This window comes from Magnolia sinica, chromosome 9 (genome assembly GCF_029962835.1).
Source record: "Magnolia sinica isolate HGM2019 chromosome 9, MsV1, whole genome shotgun sequence".
NCBI classification, from domain to species: domain Eukaryota; kingdom Viridiplantae; phylum Streptophyta; class Magnoliopsida; order Magnoliales; family Magnoliaceae; genus Magnolia; species Magnolia sinica.
This window is the reverse complement of record NC_080581.1, coordinates 77853284-77878031: the sequence shown is the minus strand read 5'-3', so window position 1 is coordinate 77878031 and position 24748 is coordinate 77853284. Positions and strand designations below refer to the sequence as shown.

The following is a 24748-nucleotide window of genomic DNA, read 5'->3' as shown; positions in this document are numbered from 1 at the left end:
ACGTGAACATTTACACCCTGAGAGATCAACTTTACCATCTTGCATAGTGTTCTCTGCTCACACAGGGAACATTGATTTTAAACCAGGTGTGATTCAATTAATTCCTAAATTTCATGGCTTGGATTCTGAAAGCCCCTACTTGCACCTCAAGGATTTTGAGGAAGTAATTGCAACGTTACAAGTAAACAATGGCAATAGGGATGTACTTAAGCTTAGGTTATTCTCATTTTCTCTAAAGGATCGGGCCAAAGCATGGCTCAACTCTCTAAGACCTAATACCATCACTTCATGGCAAGCCTTAAGTAGAGAGTTTTTGAAAAGTTCTTTCCTGAGCACAAAACAAATGTACTAAAACAAGAAATCATGTCATTCTCCCAAAAGGGGAATGAACTATTTTTTCAAGCTTGGGAGCGCTTCAAAGACATTCTAATTACTTGTCCACATCATGGTTATGAACCATGGCACGTGATTGATGCTTTCTGAAAGGGGCTTACCATGGATACCCATCAGTTCATAGAGATAATGTCTGGTGGAAACTTTCTTGACAAAGATCATAATGAGGCTTGTGATTTTCTAGATTTGTTAGCAGAGAATACGCAGACATGGGATGTCTCTACTAAATTAGACCAAACTAGACCCATTCCTAGAGAGAAAGCGGGAATGTATGTCCTGAGAGAGGAAGACGACCTTAATGCAAAATTCGCTGCATTGGCTAGAAAGGTCGAAGCCTTGAAAATTAGAAACGTTGATATGGTTAAAGCAAACACTTCCTTATGTAATTTTTGTAGCATTTGTGGTGGTATAGACCATGACACAAAGGATTGTCCAATAATCTCAATTGTACAAAATATCACGCATGAGCATGATCAAGTAAATGCTATAAATAATTACCAAAGGTCAGTTTTGCAACCAATGGAAAACACGTATAATCCAAATTGGCGTAACCATCCTAATCTTAGTTGGAGAAATGGACCACAAATTAATGTGTCTAATACACCTCAAATGCCTCCACAAAATAACTTCTTTAGGGCACCTAACAATGCACCATATGTGCCCCCACCAAAGCGATCATCTGTGGAGGATGCATTGACCACATTCATGAACTCTCAAGCTCAAATGAATCAGTTTCTAATCCAATCAAATCAGGAATTAAAGACAGCTGTGACTAGGATTGAGACTCAACTAAATGCTAGGGAAAAAGACACCCTTCCTTCTCAACCTGTACCAAACCCTAGAAACATACATTTCATTGGAGACTCAAATCCAAGTGAAATACATCATGAACAAGCTAAGGCCATCATTACCTTGAGAGGTGGAAAAGAGGTCGATAACATGATAATGCAACCGGTAGAAATACCGGAGGATGAACCAGTGTCTCAAGAAAATGATGAACTGGCTATGGTTCAAGAACCGCAACAACAAAAGGATAAAGAGACTAAGTCATATAAGCCTCCAGTTCCATTCCCATCTAAACTTAGGAATCCAACTGTCCCCATGAAATATCTAGAGGTGTTAGATGTGCTCTAAAAGGTTACTGTTAATATTCATCTGCTTGATGTCATTAGACAAATTCCATCATATGCTAAATATCTCAAGGACTTGTACACTGTAAAGAGAAAATTAAATGTGCACAAAAAGGCCTTCCGTACTAAGAAAGTGAGCGCTATCATTCAACAAAGGGTCGTACCTAAATACAAAGACCCGGGAAGTCCCACTATTCCTTGTATTATTGGAAATTTCCAAATTGAGCATGCTTTACTAGATTTGGGTGCAAGTGTCAACTTAGTACCTTATTCGGTTTACAAATAAATGGGGTTAGGCGAGCTTAAACTAACCACAATTACACTCTAACTCACTGACCGCTCTATTAAGGTACCAAGGGAAATTTAGAGGACGTGCTAGTCCAAGTGGAGAAATTCTACTTCCCCGTGGATTTTATTGTACTAGACACTGAACCATGTATAAATGCTAGCGCTCAAGTTTCCATCATTTTAGGCTGCCCATTCCTAGCAACTTCAAATGCAATCATAAATTGCAGGAATGGAATGATGAACTTGTCTTTTGGTAACATGACTCTAAAGCTAAATATTTTCAATCATGTAAGCAGCCCATTGATAATAATGAAATCCATGAGCTGAATTTCATGGACTGCTTGATAGAAGAAGAGGAATTGGAACCTGAATTGATTCAAGTCATTGGAGACTTGAAAAATTCTGATTTACAAAAAGTGCTTGCTGAAATTTCTGATGATAATGAAAGCACTACCACTCAGGACATTGGTATGTACCAATGGAGACCGCGTATTCAAATCCTATCTATCGAGGACTTGTGACCTCTGCCATCACCAACTAATGTTCCAAAGCTTGATTTAAAACCACTACCAAATGAGCTTAAGTATGTATACTTAGGTGAAAATAAAACTTATCCGGTGGTGATCTCTTCATTTTTAGAAAAGGATCAAGAGATTAAATTGTTGAAAGTTCTAAGGGACCACAAAGGAGCCTTGGGCTGGACTATTTCTGACATCAAGGGTATAAGCCCTTCTATATGCACCCATCGGATCCACCTCGATGAGGACGCCAAACTAATTAGATAACTTCAAAGGCGTCTCAATCCAAACATGATGGAAGTTGTAAAAAATGAGGTGATCAAATTATTCAATGTAGGAATTATCTACCCAATATCCAATAGTGTTTGGGTGAGTCCAACTCAAGTAGTCCCAAAGAAATTCGGAATAACTATTTTGTAAAATTCTAATAATGAACTCATACCAACACGTGTCACCACAGGTTGGTGTGTGTGCATTGACTATAGAAGATTGAATATGGTCACAAAGAAGGACCATTTCCCTCTACCATTCATTGATCAAGTTTTAGAGAGGGTAGCAGGTCACTCCTTTTATAGTTTTCTTGATGGATATTCTGGATATAACCAAATAGAGATAGCCCTTGAAGACCAAGAGAAAACCACGTTCACTTGTCCATTTGGCACGTTTGCTTTCAAACGGATGCCATTTGGATTGTGTAATGCCCCAGCAACTTTCCAACGGTGTATGTTAAGCATTTTTTCAAATATGGTTGGAAAGTTTCTTGAGGTTTTCATGGACGACTTCTCTGTATTTAGGAGTAGTTTTGAGGAATGCCTCAACAATTTATCTCTTGTCTTGTTTAAGTGTGAAGAGAAACACCTTATCTTAAATTGGGAGAAATGTCATTTCATGGTTCAAAAGGAAATTGTTTTAGGCCATGTTATCTCCAAAAATGGAATTGAGGTAGATCGCTCAAAACTCGACATTATAGCTAATCTACCTATCCCCCGAACTGTTAGAGATATTAGATCACTTATAGGGCATGCTGGTTTTTATAGAAGATTCATCAAGGACTTTAGTGCCATTACTATACCCTTGACTAATCTTCTTCAAAAGGATGTTCCATTTAAGTGGACAGATGAGTGTGCAAGTGCCTTTAATAAAATTAAATCATCTCTTACCACTTCACCTATCATATGTCCACCAGATTGAACACTTCCTTTTGAACTAATGTGTGATGCAAGTGATTATGCCATAGGGGCTGTTTTGGGCCAAAGGAAAGAAAAACGGCCCTACGTTATTCACTATGCGAGTAAAACTCTAAACTCGGCCCAAGTGAACTACTTAACAACTGAAAAAGAGTTACTTGCAGTAGTTTTTGCTTTGGATAAGTTTAGGTCCTACTTGCTGGGATCCAAAGTGGTCATTTTCACGGACCACTCGGCTTTGAAATATTTGTTATCTAAGAAGGATGCAAAGTCGAGACTTTTGAGATGGATCCTCCTACTCCAAGAATTTGACTTAGAGATAAAAGATAAGAAAGGAGTAGAAAATGTAGTGACCGATTACCTTTTTAGATTAGTATTAGATGATTCCACTGAGGAGATACATATCCAGGACACTTTTCCTGATGAACAATTATTTGCGATCTCCAAATTGCCTTGGTATGCGGATATAGTGAACTATCTTGTAACGGGAAAAATGTCATATCATTGGAAGTCACAAGATAGGAAGCGTTTTGAAACCGAGGTTAGGAACTTCTTTTGGGATGACCCGTATTTATATAAATATGGGACTAATCAGATTTTTAGAAGTTGTGCTTTAGAGGATGAAGTTCAGAGTGTTATTTCCTTTTGTCATATGGAAGCATGTGGTGGCCATTTTTCTGCTAAGAAAATCACTGCGAAAATCCTGCAGTGTGGTTTTTACTAGCCTACCATGTTTAAAGACACCCATGCTTTCTGTATTGCTTGTGATAGATGTCAAAGGTTGGGAAGAGTGTCCCGGCATAACATGATGCCTTTATTCCCAATTTTACCATTGGAGATTTTTGATTGTTGGGGTATTGATTTTATGGATCCATTTCCATCTTCTTTTAGATTTCTTTATATATTGGTTGGTGTGGACTATGTTTCAGAGTGGATTGAGGTAGTTCCAAGTAGGACCAATGACAACAAAGTGGTCATACGATTCCTTAAGGAAAATATTTTTGCTAGATTTGAAACTCCAAAGGTCATCATTAGTGATGGCGGGTCTAACTTTTGCAATAGGACATTTGAGGCTTTGATGAAGAAATATGGCATCAAGCATAAAGTGAGCACCCCATACCACCCACAAACAAGTGGGCAAGCTGAGATTTCTAATTGGGAAATCAAACACATTTTAGAGAAAACTATAAGGCCAGATAGGAAGGATTGGTCCGTCAGACTATCCGACACTTTATAGGCTTATAGGACTGCTTATAAGACCTCGATTGGAATGTCTCCATATAGATTGGTGTATGAAAAGGCTTGTCACTTGCCTGTGGAATTGGAACATAAAGTCTACTGGGCAATAAAGAAATTAAACTTTGATATGGATCAAGCAAGTGGACAAAGGAAATTAGAGTTGAATGAATTAGAGGAGCTGAGGAGAGACTCCTATGAAAATTCTAAAATTTACAAAGAGAGGACCAAAACTTTTCATGACAAAAATATCCTGAGGAAGAATTTTGAACCTCAGCAAAAGGTCCTATTGTACAATTCCCGTCTCCAGTTCTTTCCGGGAAAGTTAAGATCAAGATGGACAGGACCCTTCATTGTGAAGAATGTTTATACTCATGGGGCTGTTGAAATTGAGAATCCACGTAATGGCAATGTGTACAAGGTTAATGGTCAGAGATTGAAGCCTTATGTGGAAAACTTTCATTTGGGAGAGGAGTCCGTCCCTCTTCATGAGCCAGAATATTCAGATTGATGCTCCTAGTCTGACGGAGCATTTGTGTAGGATTTGTATCATATTCAATTTTTTTTAGTGTCACATAGCAGGTGAGTTTTTCATGGCAGGTACTATCCACCCTTTCTTTTATTTTTATTGTTCTCTGCATTACATTATCATTACATTGGGGACAATGTAGATTTTAGGTTGGGGGGTGTGGATAGTCATCCATGTGAATGTTTTTTTTTTAGGTTTCAGTTTATTTTATTATTATTTTTATTATTTTTAGGTTTCAGTTAAGTTTAAGTTTTTTTTCTTTGTTTTTTTAGGTTTATGGAAAAAAAATTTCAACATTTTCAAAATAATATGTTTATATACAAGAATGTAAACATGATATTATGCGAATTCCAAAGGCAAAGTTAATATTTATTCTAGGATGATAGTAGTCAGAATTCTTACAACTGAAAATTATAAACTTGAGTTCAATTATCTAATCACTAGTTTAAAGTGAGTTGTAATTTGATGTACTGAATTCACAATACACCCTATCTAACTAAGTGAGGAATATGATATGTGAACTAGAATAACAACTTTTGATTTAAACAAGGTTGAATGAACTAGTACCATTGATATATGTTTAAAAGAGAGAATATTAAAGAGAAAAAAGAGTGATGGAAAAAAGAATTTTTTATTATAGAACATGAATGCAATGACCATAACAATCGTGTCAGTAATCCGGAGTAAGGATACCTAAGTATCCATTACTATTACCATTACAAGTACGATACCTTAGGTTATGAAGCAAACCCGGTGAGAATCTTCATCTAAGGGTGGTCTATAATAATGAGGATATGATGATAAAAGAAGAAATGACATGAAGAAAATGAGATAACTAGAGATTTCATATTCTTGGGATGATTGAAAGGAGTTAGGATAGAGAACATGCATATTTCTCAAAGTTAGACTAGTGTCACGGAGCACCTAAGGATATTGGATCATAACTATTCTAAATTTTGATTAGGTCTCTGAACTCAAGGGTGTAATGGATTAGAAAATTGAAATTCTAACTAACATCAGACTTAGGTTAAGTATTGTTTTGTTTTGGAATTCATATGATAAATGGGGGCATAATTGTATAAATTTTTTAGTGTTGAAATATTTTTCTTATTTTCAATGTTTGTAGGTAACATTTCTGGAAACCCTCACGAGACTATAATTCGTCCACTAGGGGAAACCTAGGGATTTAAAGACTTGTTGCATATGCTAAATGCAATCGAGATTACTTGCGAAAGTGGTTTAGTTAGAATTTTGTTTTCATTTTAATTTTATTTCTATAATTAATTTTTATTCTTATTTTTATTTTTCTTGGCTTATTTTACTCGGGACTAGCAAAATGCTGGTTGGAAGTGTGTTGAGACCCAAATATTGCATAATTTTGCCCATTTACATCTTGGTTTTATGAACATGAATCAGCTTAATGTTCTAATTTACTCATGTATGTGTTGCAAGGTGAATTTAAGAGCTTGGATTAAAAAATGGTACTAAAAAGCAAGAATTTGATGCTCAAAAATCACCAAGGCAAGAGATGGATCTTAGGAAACTAAGATTGAAGAATTTACATGCCAAAGATCTAAGAAAACCAAGTGGGGAATGAAAAGAATCGAAGATTTGAAGTGAAGAATCCTGAAATTATCCTGAAAAGTGTATTCTAAAGCTCTGAAGTCTATTTTGAAAAACTACGTAGCAGGAAGTCTGTTTTAAATGAACTATAAAGCGAGAAGTCTATTTTGAGAAAATACGTATATTTGAGGCATTTTCTAGGGTTTTCAACTTTGTACGAAAATTGGAGTTCCCTACTTATAAATAGGGCCTCCTAGGGCATTCTAAAACATCATTAGAAACATTCAAGAGCAATATTTAGAGTTTTTTAAAGAGTTTTTAGTTTTATTAAAGCTTTATAAATTGTTTTTTTTTATTTTAGATATTTTCTATTTGCATTTTTTTCTTCTTTCTTTCTTATTGCTTTTTATTTCTGCAATTTAATTATGTTTTTCTAAGTTCCTTCTAGCCCAAGCTAGAAGGGAAGCACATGGGTTTAATAATTTTTTAAGATTATGATGATTGATTGTTTTAATGATGAGAAGAATGGTGTATGCATGTTATCTATTATTTAGGTTTTGTTTTTTTATCCTCTTGTGAGATCCATATGTTTCCATCATATGAGATCCACATTGATGGATAGGCTTACTCTAAATCAATCAGATTTCCTAGATAGGAGATGTTCTCAACCTGTTATATTTCTTTGATATTCATTATCTTATAAATATTGAATACTTAAAATCATTGGCGCTTGAGAATATATGTCAATGGTACAAATCCATCATTTTCTAATCTTTTATATCATTTATTAAAATATTTAAACTATTTTATTTTCCGATTAGGCTGACCATAGTGCTCAGATCCTAGTTGTGTTATCCAAGTCATCATGATTTTGGAACATTAACCTATGTGTGGAACTTTGAAGCTTGGATGTTATTTTATTCAGTTGAATTACATCCATTCAAAAATTTCAAAATCAAATCATCAGTTTAGTTTTTATTACTTAGTTTGTTTTGCATTTGATTTTTTCCTTCTCGCAATTCATCTCCCTGTGGGATCGACCCTGTATTCACAGGATATTACTTATGAACCTCTGCACTTGGAGGCAAGCAATCAATACCGTGGGATCGGTCCGGCCAAACAAGCACCGTACCCTACCCCCAAACCAGCAGCCTTCGCGCCAAGCAAGACCAAGTGACCTAACGGCCGCCGCCCAACTAGACATACCAATAGTCACCAGATTCATATGGGCTACTAGGGTCCGATAGTTTTACTTGTTGGTTTGCTGCTTTTATAAAGTGGGAAGGGCTACTTCCCTTCGAAATAGACTAATTGCTAGCCTTTGGACTAAAAGCTAGGAAGAACTACCTTTCGAACGTCTAAGAGCTGGGTCTGCTGCTGGGAGATGCATAAACCTTGAATCCTACCGGACTAGGGCCTGATAAACACCACTAGTCCTATGCCTCCAACAACTAACTCCAAACCTTAAGGAAAATGGATCCAAGAGAACAACCTACAGAAGAGGGGCTTATCGACTACCGAAATGCCGGGAGGAACCACCTGGCCTTAGATTCTAAAAGCTTAGGGAGTGGCTTATGCTACCGCGGATGTCCTTGGCGGTGACTCCAGCGACCTTGCGATTAGTGGATACCTATTTGCCCGAATCAACTTCCAACTATAGGGAGGGCGGGGTAGAGTTTTAAAAAGGGGTACAGGAGTCGAAGCAACTACAAAAAAAAAAAGACTCCATCGAATATTTGCAATTGTAGAAGAGAAGATTAGTTTCTTATCATTCAATGAGCATCCGAATTGCCTTCTTTCTCATCCCGCTTAAATCACTAAACTCCAAATCTGAATAGAATTAGGCTCTGTAGCTTCGCCAATTGAGGCTATTTGAGCAACTCACTCGTTGTCCCGAAAATGTCGATTGATCCTTTCAATGTGCGGCTATGATAATAGACTGGCCTCTGACGACCTGCTTCATCTTCCTGAGCAAGTAACGCACCTAGCGATGTCTCCATCGTCGACATATACAATATCTTTTCAAGTCATCATATCAAATAGGGTTCTTTGTAGATCTACGAAGGGACATCCTAGTGTAGTGGGATCCAGTATCGTTGATCCTGTTGCCCTAGATAGAATGCTCTAGAATTGGGGGCCGAGATTCTCCTTGAGGTTGCTCTTTAGTTTAGTCTCCCTGATCAGGCTATTAGGGTACTTGATCATTTCCAAATTAAACATCTGGATAAAGACTTTACTTTCTGGATATGCAATCTAAGCTAAAACAGGTTGGACTCACGCGGGAGCCTCCAGCGGGGGGAGGGGGGAGGGGACGGTAGGAGCCGTCACATGATAGGGGCTTTTTTGAAGCCGAGCTTCATGAAAAATGGAAGAGCACTCTCACGGACAGTGTAGTCCGGGGCACAAGGGTCCTGGTACTATCCAGGTGTGAAGAACCCCGGAGGTTGTTTTTTAATACGGTGAGAGGTGGCACCGCGCAGTGTAAAGCCTACTCATACTAATTGAATGCTCTAATTTAGCAACGTCAACAGCAACAACCCTTGCTGCTCTAGCCATAACAAACTCAATCAAAGAATTTTGTGGGTGATGCTCATGATCCTACAGCTCGTATAGTCTTGAAAGAGTTTCAATAGCAGAGGCTGATAGCATAAAGGTCCAACCAATGAATGCTCTTATTTATTCCTCTTCTCTATAGGGGAATCGGGGAGCTGTCAGCCCTTATCATCTCATTCTAAACTGGTGTGGCACTGCTGGATGCTGAATCTCAATAGAACAGGTCCGAGTGAGTAGGCAGCGCCTACCAAGCAAAGCTTTCTGGAAGAGGCTGGGCTGGTTTCTTTTCGACACCCGATGGCATAATGCAAACAATGCCTAAGAAGACAAGTAACCAAGAGGTTGACCTGTTGTGAATTTTACAAGACGGTTGCAATGAGCTTTTCGGCTCGTTGGGGGCACCAGTCGCAGTGAGTAGGTTCCCTTTTTTTATCGCATTTAAGAACCACCATAACCTGTGTATCTCCACCCCACCTGATCACCATCCCTTGCCGATCGAGCGTGATCCGAACTTCCTATCCCTTTTCTGGTTGATAGCGATGAAGGCATAGATACGTCGAACTGATTATCTCACCCTCCACAATTGGGAGACTTTGTCGCGGAACTTTGTTTGGTTCCTTTTATGAACCCCACTAGTCGTCCATGGATCATTGGTGTTATCCATTAGTCAAATACGATTCGATCCTTCTACGGTTGAATCTCATTTTATGGAAAGCCTTCGATGCCTGCTGGCCATAACGAAACGATCTTTCAGGAAGTAATCCCATCACCCTTGGGCCTGGCGCCTGACAAGAGGAGGCAGGACTCTCTCCAACCATTTTGAAGAGCCGAGACCCAGTTGTAGAGGCAAGTTCCTGCTGAGGTGGGAGATCAATCATATCCATATTCAGATCTTGCACAGGTAGCAAGAATGGGATCTCTCTTTCCATTTTCATTTCTACCAGAGTGGTTGCGCTTTTCACCTCCCTAAAGAAGTGCTGAACCTCTTCTCTTTGGGGCACTACAATGGCTAGGTTAGGCACAATCCATGCTTTCGGGTGATGGCATTTCAAACTCAAACTTCGCTCTCATAATCGTAATTAAGCAAAGCACGATAAGGTCCACCCCAGAACTCACTCAAACAACCTTATATTACTATAGAAGCACGCACTTCTTCGTCCACAATAGCTGGCTCTTTCGATCAACCCTCTCTCCCATTCTCCACCAATCTCCCAACTCCCATTCCAACACCCCCCTCCAACCTTCACTCCGTCACCCAAGACCCTCCATCCCTCCCGACTGATAGGCCTACTTTCTTCAAGATACGAAACGAGATAGTGGTGCTACTTGGTTCATTGCAAGACAGCCCGGGTTTAGCTCCAGGGGGAGCAAGCACTTGGGCGGAGTAAATTCAAGCCTTTCCGGCTAGCGGTAAGTGAAGTAAGGAAAGTCGTTCTAGTTAAGCTAGATCACCGAAGGTGCCGAAGTAACAAGTTCGGCATCTACTACAAAAGAGAGAATCCACTTCAGATAACCACGCCTCTGCTAGGCAGTGTGTGGAATGGCCGATAGCGGAACTTTTTGGATATATAGCCTATGATGACTCAGGTGGTGATACCGCATTCTTCTGTTCTTCATCAAGCACCTCCTTACTGAGACATGGTATAGTCAATAGTGTCGTTGACCATAGTCCGCGTATAGATCAAAACATGAAAGAATTGTGACGCAGGGATGAACGTGATGAGGTCAATCACCGTCTTCCTGAAGAGGATAACTACTTCGAATCCACGGAGCTTCTCTAGACTCCTCACAGAGACTTCTCGAATCCACGAGGAAAGAAAGCAGAAAATAGAAATAAATTCTAATAAATTCGAAATTGATTAATTAGTTCCAATAAACGAGTTCACAACCCTTTAAATAGGGATACCAAGCAATGGAAGAGAAATCAGAAGCAAACTACAACTAAAACTCCTACAATTCGAGACTTACTACAAATAGTAAACTTACTATTTATAGACGGTCGTGATGTCTACTAGTGCGCAAGGTTTTCAGCCAAAAATAGTAAGTGTCCTATTTGGCTTCACCAAACCGTTCTCCTAATTATTCTAAGCTCTTTTCACGTTGGGCGCAACTCCTAAAGCCCGACGGATGAAGAGTTATAATCAAACTAAAACTTACTATTTATAGTAAAAATGAAATTAAAACAGGAAAACGACCGTCGATCCAGGGGTATTTCGCAAATCTGGGTTGTGTAACTCGGCGTAGCGGGGTTGGTTGGCCAAAGTAGCTCTTTTTACCCCAAAATCATATATTTTACACTCAGTAACTCATTTTGGATTGTGAGATACACCCGATCTAAGGTCCGACGGTCCAGATCACTTCTGTCGTTGACCGGCTGTTTTCTGATCCATCTTGGCCATGAAACTGTCCGCGACCCGCTCTACATCAAATTGTTATGGAATGGCGGGGTAGTCTTGAAAACGGTTTGCCAACTGGGTATCGCAGTGGGGGTGTCCGCCCAGAATGCCTCTTCCTACTGCCTCCTTCCCCGCGCTGGGGAAGCTCTCAGGGAACTGGAAGTTGACAAAGTCAACGTGTTGTAGATTGACAAAATAATCGAAAGGTTCGTTCAATACGTTGGACCACAGCACTCCATGAAGGAGCCATATGGCCCTAGTTCATAAGCTATTTCATAAATGTAACAGAATGAATGAAACCTTCGCCTATACTCATCATCATCCCGCCGCTCCTACCAACAATGATAGAAGTTTCGAGGGTTTCCCAATATTTGTTGCATGCGAGAGAGATCCCAATTTTTGAACTTTCGATTTTTGGAATGGGATATTTACGGAACACCCCAACCAGCAAGTCTCTCCTGCACCATCAAGAATGGATTGAGAAAAGTATGGTGGCCTCCTATATGCCTCGATAATCTCTCTGAAACGACTTGTCTAATCTTTGTCTCCGAATGCTTCTGCTCCGAGCGACTCTGACCTTCAAGGCGTTAAGGGCCTGCCTCTGCAGGTAGTCTCGTAGTCTGTTTTGGAGCAGACGAAGCACCTAGTATCCTGTGGATTTTCCGTCTTTCGCGGCTCAGCCTTGGTCTTGGGCTCGCTCGTCTTAACCTTGGGTCTTGATGCCTTCTTATAGCCCTATTTTAGTAAAACATTCATAAGGCCCACCGTAACGTTTAATTTACATCCAATCTATTCATAATGTCACAGACCAGGATATATATATATATATATATATATATATATATATATATATATATATATATATATATATATATATATATCCAAAATTTCCCTGACCCCAAAAAGGGTTGGGTTTGACAGCCCCTAACTATCTTTTTTCACGATCAGGCTTCGACCCGTGCGGGGCTGAGGCCATGCTCAGGCCTTATGTCTATATGTTAGGCCCGACCCGGCCCAAGCCTGATCTAGCTAAAACTCGGCCGATCGCCACCTCTTAACTCAGAGTGTAGCTAGTTGCCTGAGTTCACTTGGATAGTCCATTTCATGGAATACAATGCAACAACTAGGCTTATTGGATGATCCAATCCATTCTTAATTTGGCCTTATTTTCTATAGCCAATCTGTTTGCAACCCGAATGTGTTTTGGATTGGTGTACCATTTGTACATTAGCCAATCAAATGTGATTTAGACTTAAATGAACAGTCTGGATCAATGCATTGTACTTTTCAAGTATCCGAATGGAACTAGTAGCACTAACTTATAGTGCTGTTGGAGCACCGGAGCATTAATTTCTTCAAGACAACGGTGCAATTTGTACTGCTGCATTACCAAATGGGGCTCATGGTTCTGTAATCTAGACAAATTGGTCTGTTTAGACGCTCATGGTTTTGTAATCCAGACCAGTGGTCTGTTTCGACTATCCATTAGCTGCACACGGGGCATACTGCATAGCAATCCAAACCATCTATACTTCTAGCCCTCCTGTGAAATGAGAATATGCAAAAAATTGCACTGATCCAAATCGAGTAGTGACTTATTTACTTGCAGCGGACCGACATTCATGTCCTTTTGAGTCTTTCGATCCGCCTCTCTTTTGGGCTCATACCTTAAAATTATTGAAATTGAATTGGTGTGCGATTCTATGGTACCGAGTAAACTATATTGGATCTACATAGAATGTGCCTGGTTTATCCACACCGTCCATCCATTTTTCTATCTCATTTGAGAGGTTGAAGTCAAAATAGAAGCATATCTAAAGCTCAACTGGACCACACCACAGGAAATAGTGGGAACAATGAATTCTACCTATGAAACCTTCTTAAAGCTAACAGTGATGTTTATTTGTCATCCAACATGGTCATAAGATCAAATAGATATGGATGAAAAACACAAATGTCAGCTTGATCCAAAACTTCTGTGGCCCTCAAGAATTTTTCAATGGTAGAGGTTCAATTCACACTGTTTTCTGTAGCGTGGTCCACATGAGCTTTGAATATGCTTCATTTTTTAGGCTCAAGCCCTAAAATATCTGATAAAATGGATGGTTGGAGTGGATAAAATACATAAATCATGTTGGCACCACAAAGTTTACTTAGAATATGCTACTCCTAATGGGCTTGCAAAATTATTTGGCAAAGTGGATAGAAGGCATGTATTTATCAAGGTGGGCTCACAGATCTCTCGCCCCGACCGAGTGCGTCCAGGCAGGGACAGGATGCAAGCCGCTCCCCTATCAAAACTTTTTCTTATTTATTAATGTTTTTTGGGTTCCATTTGAGAAGTTTCCAAGGCCCTCCATGATGTTCATCTGCCATCCAAACCGTTCATAAAGTGATTCTAACTGAGATCAAATGAAAGCACAAATATTAACCTGATCCGAATTTTATGCAGCCCCGTAAATATTTCAACAGTGGGCATTTCATCCCATTGTTTCCTGTAATTTAGTCCACTTGACTTTTGGATCATGCTTTAACATGAGCGGGAGAAACTGAATGAGAAGGGGTGAATTTCAAAGTGGGATTAGTAATGCAATCCCATTGACGAGTGGACTAGATTGATTTTGTGTTAGAGTGTGTTCATGTGGGTCCATTGGAGTAATGGGCCCCACCAAGGGTTGGCAATAGGTCGAGTAGGGGTCATCTCGAGCTTGACCTTTGCTAAATGGGCCCAACATCTAGGCCTGACCCCGACCCATGACCAGAAGTGAGATGACTAGGCTTGCTTGTGAGTAGATTCTTATGTGGAAGCATGGCTTGGTCCAACACATTTATAAAATGATATGAGTCAGGGATGCTTGAACTTGTGACCTTTTATTTCTATTTAAACTATGTTGAGAAGAAAAAGGAAAAGTAGAAGAAAAGGGAAGGAAAAGAGAGCTTCTACCATCAGGGAGTTATGGGATACTTTGAAAGAGTAGGGTGCTAGATACATAGGCGCTCAAGTTAGACACATGGCATACATCAACGTAAATTAAACCTGCCATGCTGTGGAATTAATTGTCGCCTAGTCACAGTCCCAAAATCAGGTTGATTGAGTAATCTTAGCCTTTGATTAGTGGGCACGTGGCTGTTGAAATAGGACCCTTTTATATTTTTCATTTTAAACTGTCCAATAAATGTCCACCAATCCAATAGTTAGATAATCAAATAAGTGTAATTGTTGGTTCATGATATAACTAAACTGGAACCCATGATTTCAACAATTTTAATTTCAATTACTTTGGACCACACATGCAATTTCTAAGTACTTGCATATCATCCATCAAATTCAGCGAGGATGTCAAAGTTTTCTCTTTAACCTCTTTCTCTCTCTTAACATCTTTTTACAACACAACCCTAAACAAAACTTAATAAAAAGATATTGCTCACCGTAGGAGTACTGAAGTCGATGTAACATTTTAAGCACTCCCCTCAAGCCATAGGATAGATATCACACAAACCTAGCTTGCTTCAGATATCTTTAATTCAGTAATTCCATGTCAATTGGAAGCCTTCACGAAGATGCCGGCCAATTGCTTGTTTGAACGAATGAATGGAGTAATTCGGACAAAGTGATATTCCACCTTTTTTTATATTGTAATTTCTTTAATTTTTACAGAAAGGTAGGAGCACACCACCTATTATTGTGTTAAATCACAAAAATAGCTTTATAAATTTTGGGTGGGTGCCACAAAAAAGAAACGGGCGTCACCTATCATATAAAACTGCCTTATTAGACCTATACAACTAGGGGTGTCAATGGGCCGGGCTCGGGCCTTTCAAAATAAGAATTGTGAATAGGCCTGGCCGGACAGCCTGGCCCGAAATAGTTCAAAATCTAGGCCGAAACCGACCCCAAGCCTGGCTCGTTGACAACCCTATATCCAACAATAGGCCCAACCTCACCTAAACAAAAATAAAAAGGAGCCGAGAGAATCCAAGCTACTTGCAACAAAAGGGCCCAGAGACCAATCTAGCAGAGGGAAAGATGTTCGAGGAGGACACGAGTCATGCCACCATAGCTTGCTCAACGCCTAGATCTGAATACTAAAATCATGCACAAAACAGGGCCACTCCAAAGCAATCCACCTCACTGCTGTAACCTTGACAACCTTCAGCTGGTAACACGCAGAACATAAACCAAACTCAATAGTATACGAGCCAAAACACAAATAACCACACCACTGCCCCAGACCACGTCAGACAGATGGGTACCTTCGCCTCAAACCTGTGTTAACCAGATCAGACGCAAGCACAATGAAGAGGGCCGAAGCCTGGCATGGATTAGACCCCCACATCAACAAACCTTGCCCTTCGGGTAATCATTGAAAAAAAAACCCGTAGGAATGTTGAGAAACAATGCACGCTTTAGACCCCCATAACTACCCCACATGCCCTTGATATAACAAATGCAAATTGCTAGAAGGTTGGGCCACTCAAAGGTTACGAGCAATAAGACCATTGTCGTCTTAACCAGAGCAATAGATAATGTGGCTGATACCCCCATTCTCAGCCATGCAACCTCGGAATCGAACCAAATTCCCTCAACGTTAATATTATTGAAGGCCCTAATACCATTAGACTAAAAAGCTAATGAACAACAACTACTGTAACAAAGCTGGGGCACCTGCACAAAAATGGAAGGAGATTTCCACCTATGAACATGATCAACACCCATTCAGCCCACGCAACAACTAGGAGATAACACAACCCATCCACCAAATCCCTAGCATAGGAATCTCATTAATTATTGATTAACCAGGACATGTAGGAGATAAAAACCTCATCCTAACATAGGGTTAAATTTGAATTCAATTGAAATCATTTGTCATGTGCGAGTTTTAACATATTAGGGCGGTTTAAAGGCTAGGGAATGGGGGAAATGGGTTTGGGGTTAGAACATTAAGGTTGAAGTTTTGGTTGGGATTTTGGGTTAAGGGTTTTAGGACTTGCGGCTTTGGGATTTTGAAAATTTTAGGGTTTTTTTTTTTTTTTTTTTTTTTTTTTTTTTTTTAATACAAAATTAGGGGATTTTGGTGGAAATTAGAACTAGGGTTTTCGAGATTTAGGGTTAGGGCTTTTAAGGATTTAAGGTTTTGAGAACTAAGGTTTGGAAAACTAGGATTTTGAGAACTAGGTTTGGATGGATTAGGGTTTGTGTAAAGAAGAAGAATGAATGTTTTAAAGAAGAAGAAAGAAGAAAAAGAAAGAAGGGTGGGTTGTAGAGATGGAGAAGAAGAAATACCTTGAAGAGAAGGAAAAAAAAAAGATGATATTGTTGAGAAGAGAGAAGTGAAAAAAATAACTAGGGAATCACTCCCTATGGTTTCGCATGACCAATCCAATTATAGGATGATTTTAGTTTATTTTTTATTTTTATTTTTTTGCTCAATTTCAAAGTAAAAGGAGAGAAATCTCTTTCATTCATAACATGCATATTGACTAGGGTGGGGACGTCCAACCCTTTATAGTCTTAGAAAAGAAATATTGTTCATGCATATATAAAGTTTTCTTTTTTTACTTTAGCTTCTTTTTTCACTGTTTTTTTAAAGTCTAAACCGTATTAAACCTGAACTTTTCATTCTCTAAAATTTTGGTGTGTCCGATTTCTTGACTGAATTTTTTACTGTATTTTTAACAATCAAGACCGGATTAAACATGAACATTTATCGTATCTGTTTTTTTTTTTTTCTATGCCATTTTGCTAAAATATGGCTGATCCAAGTCGTTGCCACCCCTAGCTCCCACTAACCTTGATACAAAATTACGGATTGATTTCTATTATGAGGGATTGAGAGAACAATTGCTGCCCCAATAACTGCTTCAATGTCTTTTTAATAGATATAACAAAGATAGAGCAAATGTCTAATTTTGGTTGGCAAGAATCAAATAAATTAGAAAATGTTGTGAGATTTATATTGAACACATTCAGTAGCCATGAACCCCACACCAAATTGTTGTGGCACAATTGGCACATCTTTGGATTTTGCATGTCCTAATATCATGTCGATTCTGACATTTAATATGTTCAGAGTTACAGATATCGCAATTCCTATTGATTCCTTGTAGCCTTAATTGCAAACTAATATATTGATTTTTAGGCAAAATTTTTGCTGTTGGCGGCGGTGCCCTTATCCAGGAAGCATAGGATTCTTTTTTTTGTTTTTGTTTTTGTTTTTGTTTTTTCTTTTAAGTTTATACAGATTTCTGAGGGAACTTTCTTCATTATTTTTATAAAATACTATCCGGATGATTCAATCTTTTATTGAGGCATGTTATTTATGCAGTGCTTTGGATCTTTTTGCCATCATTTCCTGTTACAATTTTTGTTTGTAATTCACAAAGCTGTTGATTTTTGTAGGAAAAGATATCCAAGAAGTTTGATAAAGTTTTGTTGGATGCTCCTTGTTCTGGATTGGGTGTCCTCTCCAAGGAATTCCTTAAACAAGTTCATATTTCTCGAAAGATAATTAAATTGGGATTATTTTGGAATTTGGAAAAAAATTAAAATAGCCAATATTGGTTTGAATCATCAAACAGCTGCAATCATTGATAGTATTGACATATAATATTATTTCTTTTTGGGTCAGTAATTGTTCATGTGCTTGCTTCTAAGATGCTTTGATTGGTAATGGTAAGTGTTTTACGAACATGATTATTTTCTGCCTTTCCTAAGTCTTAATGACTAAATCTTCCTTTCCTATTCAATTTGTTGTTTAAGAGAGCGGACTTACATTGGAACAGGAGATTAGAGGATTTGGAACAGTTGACATTGATAGTATTGACATCTAATATTATTTCTTTTTGGGTCAGTAATTGTTCATGTGCTTGCTTCTAAGATGCTTTGATTGGTAATGGTAAGTGTTTTACGAACATGATTATTTTCTGCCTTTCCTAAGTCTTAATGACTAAATCTTCCTTTCCTATTCAATTTGTTGTTTAAGAGAGCGGACTTACATTGGAACAGGAGATTAGAGGATTTGGAACAGTTGACAAATTTACAAGATGAGCTCCTTGATGCAGCTTCATTGTAAGAGTTCAAACCCTTTCTTCTCCTTAGTTTTCTCTTAGAGGCCTTGCGCTATGTAACATGTTTGGTTCTTTTTGATAATAAAAATAAAAATTGTGATGCTAGGCAAATGTTCTTTATGCTCTTGTTTTTGTTTTTATTTTACATGGCCGTTTAGTTTTAATGCATTTCTATGTATCTGGATTACAAAAGGAAATACATTATGGTTTTCTCTAAAATGCTATGTTTACACAATAGCTGTTTTTGTTTTTTCGATGAACCACAAAGTACAATATTAGATCGCCAAAGATATTGTAACAAGCTAATGTATATCCCCATAATACTGCAGTGGTTTTAAGATTTCTGGAAAAGAATGGTGCCTTCTAGATTTTTACCTTGACGTTATTGCATTTATAGATTAGTGAAGCCTGGAGGGACACTAGTGTACAGTACTTGTTCTATTGAACCCAAGAGTGGACTCTTTTCTTTTTTGCATGGCTCACTGTTTTCCTCTTTTAAGAATTTGATGGTCGATATCTTGATAGTTCATAATACGTAACATTTTAGTAATGGTTTTCTTGGATTGGTTGGCTTGTCTTCTCCTTCTTGGGTTCTAGCCTCTTTTTTGGAATCATCATTATTCAAAGGCAACAACTTTTCTTTTATTAAGAGTATACACTCATCTACACATGCCAACCTTGCTTGTGTGAGTACATCTGAGACATGCACACTTGCCATTGGGATGGTGAGGTTTGTCCATTAATCAAGACAGCTGTAACATATGTTGAATATTGGCTGCTTGAAATTTCTTCATTTCCTGATCCACTCAATTATTATTATTTTTTAATTACATATGTGGTGACTTGATTGCTTGAGTGGTGTGGTTTTGAGGCCAGGTTATATAAACCATGGAGCCAACCTTATGCACGAATCAGATGTCCTTTCAAGTGCCCATTTGGCATGTGAGTTTCCAAGTAGAGGTGCTTGTTGGGTTAGAGAAGCTCCTGCTGTAATATAGCTATTCTGCGTATATTCCCCAACTTGTCCAAATTTCTATTCTCTCAATTTTTGAGATAGAGAAAGTTAAGTATGTGTTACTTGGGGCCTTTTTCTTTTTTTCTTTTTTTTCTGTTTTTGCTGTTACTTGTCCATGACTTTTAAAAAAAAAAAATGAAAAAAAAGGGTAAAACTTGACATATTGGTATGTTGCAGTTATGTGCTTTTGTTATGATTGGGTTGGGTGCTTTCTACCCAAATATAATCAGCTTCATTTCATGTCCTACCTGGAAGGAAATGGATGGTGATTTGGGGATCCAAAAAAACACCCTCCACATATATGCAATTCCAGTTAGGGCACACTTCAGTTAGCTTCTACCTAATGGGGCTTTTGACCAAGCACACTTTTAGCTTTTATAGCTCTTCATACTTTCACACCTTAACGTTTTTACTATGAAATTGATTGCAGGAGTTCACTATAGATCTTGCTGATAGGTACGTCCCACCTGATCTTGTTACGGACAAAGGGTTCTTCTTCTCCAGCCCAGTCAAACATCATCTTGATGGATCATTTGCTGCCCGCCTGGTCCAATCTGTAGACCACAAGATGAACCCTAGGTAAGCAAACCAAGAATAGTGTAATTTCTATTTTCTTGAAAATTGCTTCAATTCTTAATGAGGGTAAATTTTTTTAGAGCAATTAAAAATCAAAGCATGTTGAGCCACCACTCTAATCATATTTATCGAAATCACTTTTTTGGAGTGCAGATAGCAAGCAAAACGTGAACCTCTCCTCTTTAATCAAGACAAGGTAGGGCCATGATGGGATACAATTATCCAACAAGAAACTTATCTCTTGTAACTAATGTTGTCAAAATCGTTATCATATTGCAAATCGTAATTGGGGTTGAATCGTATCGGGTCACAAATCGTAAATCATAAGTTTTTTTTAAAATAAAATTTTAAAAAATATATAAATAAATCAGAAAAAAAATTAAAGACTTAAACACCGTCATGACATGGTATTACTTAAAAAAGTTAGATGATTCTTATCTTTTTTTTTTTCTTTTTCTTTTTTTTTTTTTAAATAATAATGGTCTTTCAAGAAGTTATCCTCGTAAAAATAAAAAAAAATAAAAAAAATAAAAAAATACAAGGATCTGTAATAATTTATGTTCTTATTACCTTTCTTGAATGTAGAATTGGATTAGAAAAGCGGCATTTCATTCTGTAGACCAACGGAAAAAAGATATTTTGATTTCTAACCATTATTCCACAATACATATACGTCAAGATGATTATAACCATCCATACAAACATTCTAGGTTAGTCGAAAATCAATTTAGTTTTTCGATCAGTTAAGAAGTAAGAAATCATACCCAAAAAAAACTACCATTTAACATTGAAGAAAAAAAATATAATTTAATCTCTTATAAAGAACAAAATAACATAATTTACCTTTTCTAAATGATATATATATTAAAAGGTTTTTTTTTTTTTTTTCTAAACAATTCTTAACGCCCTCACCAATTTAAAAACATAAAATGAAAGCGAAAAGCTGAAAATAGAAAAAAAAAAAAAAAAAAAGTATAATTTGATTCATAATTCAGGATTCGAATTATAAATCATAGGGATTCAAATCATAAAATCTAAGATTCATATAAAAAAGGGATTCAAAGGTGGGATTCAAATAATTTTACTCAAGATTAAACTCAAATCCTAAATCATAGGATTTTGACAACATTGGTTATAACAATTTTCCTAGAGAATAATCATGTCATCATTACAAGTTAGGGAAGTGCACATGGCTACCCTTTTCTTCATCAAATAAATGTACTCTGCATTTTCTAAAATTTGTGCATTGTGATTTGTGGGGTCCACTTAAATTTTATTTTATTTTTGATGATCCAAACCATTGATGACATGGGACCCATAATGGATGTGCCATTGCCTAGAAGCCTCCCAAGTTCAATGTATACATATTGCCACCAGAAGCTAGGAGGTTTCTGGTGCGTCATCCATTTATAATAGGAGGCTAATATCAAAGAATAGGGATCACCCCACATTGGAACGTCTACATTTTCTGATGATTGGAATGCTACATAATTTATCGTTTGTAGTGGGGGACAAGTCGCAACAGATTTCAGGCTGAAGTTGTACTATGATGCTAAAAAAGGTGGAGATGATCTGTTCACTCTCCAAATATAGGGTTGTGATGTAGTAATAAACTCGGTAAGACCGAGGTCGAATCCCAAAGGACTGATACCTATACGTTATCTGAAACCAAGTAGAACTAGAACTAAACTAAGATGTGATCTAAACCAAATAAAATTTAGGGAATAATTGTGGAATAATTATCTAAAACTTAAGTAATTCAGAGGAAGGAAACTAGGGATTTAGAGGATCCACTTGTAGAGATCAGTGAGATCTTATGCCTGCATCAAGAATTATGGAATTTAAGCTGAACTTACTTGATCTGGTTTTCAAGAGATGAAAGGTATATAAATTAGAATGGATTCCATCATCTAACCATGCTCAGGAGACAAAGCAAGCAACAGAATTAAACCAATTACTAACCAATCAACAATGCATGAAGGTTAGGAAGGGTACCGTCATCCGACCATGCCCATGAGACGATGGTGAACAACAGGGCTTCCTGACGTCATAAACATCAAAAGGAGGAAGAAAATATTCAAAGCCATTGTAGACCCATTGTAATTTCAATCACAACAGACCATTAAAGACTAAAAAATATTCCTTCGATAATCAACTAAAATCAAATTCAATTCATAAATTTAATAGTTAAATCAAGGCATAAAAATAGAGTCTTCCATCTCACTACAAGCTTCACCTCTTAGCCCTAGCTAAGAGGTTTAGCCTAGCATAATCATGCTAGAACCAAAGAAAAAACATCAAAGGAAAGAAATAAAATAAAATGAAAAGAAAAAGGAAAAAACCGGATATCTCTCTCTTGTGCAATCGTCTAGCCACGTCCTTGCCAAGCTTCCTTCTTCTCTTTTCTCTTGTGCACCTTTGCTCCCCCTGCCCTTCTCTCTTTTCTCTCTTATATCTTCTACTCCGGTGGAGAAGTCTCCTTGAGTCAGAAAGAAAATCGTTTTTTGGAAACTTCCTGCGGAGACCTTACGCAGCCAGAAGACAATTCACAGCCGGAAGCTTGAACGGCTTGCGGTCGAGGTCAACCCGTGTTTTCGCGCTCTGAACGGACCGATCGGAATATCTAAACCGTTCAGTCCTCTTGGTCCTGGTCGGCTACAACTGGAGATTAATTTGGACGGTCTAGATGGACGGACCGACTCTTTCCATGCTTGCAAAGTGGCCTGCATCGGCCGGGCTTTTCGCTGTGCGTAAACAGGGCCTGCAGACGGATCGGCGCTGGACTCTCGGTGGGGCCCACTTCCATTGTATTTTGAGAGATCCACTCCGTCCACCGAATTACTCTCGAAATTTCGGTCGGGAACGGCCAATGTTGGAAGGTTATTGGTGTGGCCCACGAGACTTTATTTCTGCCGTTCATCCTTCGTTTGGACAGCTGGCTTTCAATCCTCATTACTTCTGGGAATTCTTCCACATAGGCCTTGGTTAGCAGCCTTGTGAGCTTTCACTGGATGGTCAGGATCTTCCATTGGATCAATGGTGGTGGGTTACTAACACCCATAGCGGACACCCCTGCGTAAATAAGAATTCTCGGAAAACAGTCGGTCAAACCGACTTTGACCGAGAATCTCGGTCCAGTGTACGTTGAGTGCGCATGCACTTTGTGTACGTGCGATGTACATGTGGCTCCATTGTGATGGTCGTGAGAAATCCGTTCCGTCCATCTCTTTTCTCAGATCATTTTAATAGTTGGGACCACAATTGAAGCATATCTAGATATCAGGCGGGCCCCAAATCAGGATTTAAGAGGCTAATCCGTCCGTTGGGACACTTCCACAAGGATCCAATAGCTGAATTTCTATGTGTATGGTTAATTTATGGTCTTTAGTTTATGTGTGAAGTTTCGAGCCGAACGGATGGTGGAAAACTTGTGATCTTGCATTTTGGCTGACTTCAAGCCACTTGAGCTTCAGTTTCTCGATTTTCTTGGATTTCTGGCGTGTAATTCCATCGATCTTGGTCCCCTGGAGTCCCGTCCAATGCCTTGGTGATGCCTGAGCTTTAAATCCATGCTTTTAGCATCCTTTCCAATCCATGCTCGTAAATATACTCTGCATCACAAATACGATTAAATCAGGTCATTAACCGGCATCATGCTTGTAAATCCAGGAAATAATTGGGGTCTAATATGCAATATTTGACCCTCAACACAACCCCCAACCAGCATTTTGCTAGTCCCGAGCAAGTTATGCGAAAAATAAGTTTAGAATTACAGAACAATTTCTATAAACTCGAGTGATTTTTGCAGAATAATCCAGATATGAGAATTCTCATATTCATGAATGTTGGGTATTACTTTCTCCTAGATTCAGGCGCATGGTAAACTTCATAATCAAGTTCAAAAAAAAGTATTAATCCCACAATCAGAGAATTCTAAACATTGAGTTCCATGGGTGTATCGTGTAATCTCGGCTTATCATTTAGGTTCACTTCTTAATTTCATGATATTATCGGTAAACACTAAGATAATTCATAATAACTAAAACTTTCCTCACGGATCATCGACCTTTGATATATATATATTTTTTAAAATACCGCCAAGGGGAGGAATCAAATCTTCACCTATAGGGAGCAAACCTATGATGAAGACCATTACCCACCCCTTTCCGCCGGCTACTTTAGGAAATTGAACCTTCACCCATAGGGAGCAAACCTATGGTGAAGATTATTCACCCAATCCTTTCAATTTTTCTCAGGCCGGTTCCTTTCATGCTTAGTGAGTACCAAGTAAATCCT

General features: G+C 38.3%; 1 protein-coding gene, 1 long non-coding RNA gene and 1 other non-coding gene across 3 annotated transcripts in view; 2 read left to right on the top strand and 1 right to left on the bottom strand.

Annotated features, from left to right (window-relative positions):
* LOC131255187 (uncharacterized) overlaps positions 1-18590 on the top strand; it is a 124263-nt gene extending 105673 nt beyond the window's left edge. The window contains exon 10 of the mRNA XM_058255884.1: positions 18194-18590. Within this exon, the coding sequence (XP_058111867.1) occupies positions 18194-18302 (109 nt within the window). The 3' untranslated portion in view covers positions 18303-18590. The remainder of the gene's footprint in view (positions 1-18193) is intronic.
* Positions 346-452, bottom strand: LOC131257155 (small nucleolar RNA R71). Its single transcript, XR_009177170.1, has one exon. It is a non-coding gene; the product is annotated as a small nucleolar RNA R71 (small nucleolar RNA).
* A 21-nt stretch (positions 18591-18611) lies between the features above and the next one.
* On the top strand, positions 18612-20749 carry LOC131255769 (uncharacterized). The gene is made up of 3 exons (XR_009176402.1): positions 18612-18862; positions 20307-20455; positions 20606-20749. It is a non-coding gene; the product is annotated as an uncharacterized LOC131255769 (long non-coding RNA).
* The last annotated feature ends 3999 nt before the right edge of the window (positions 20750-24748 follow it).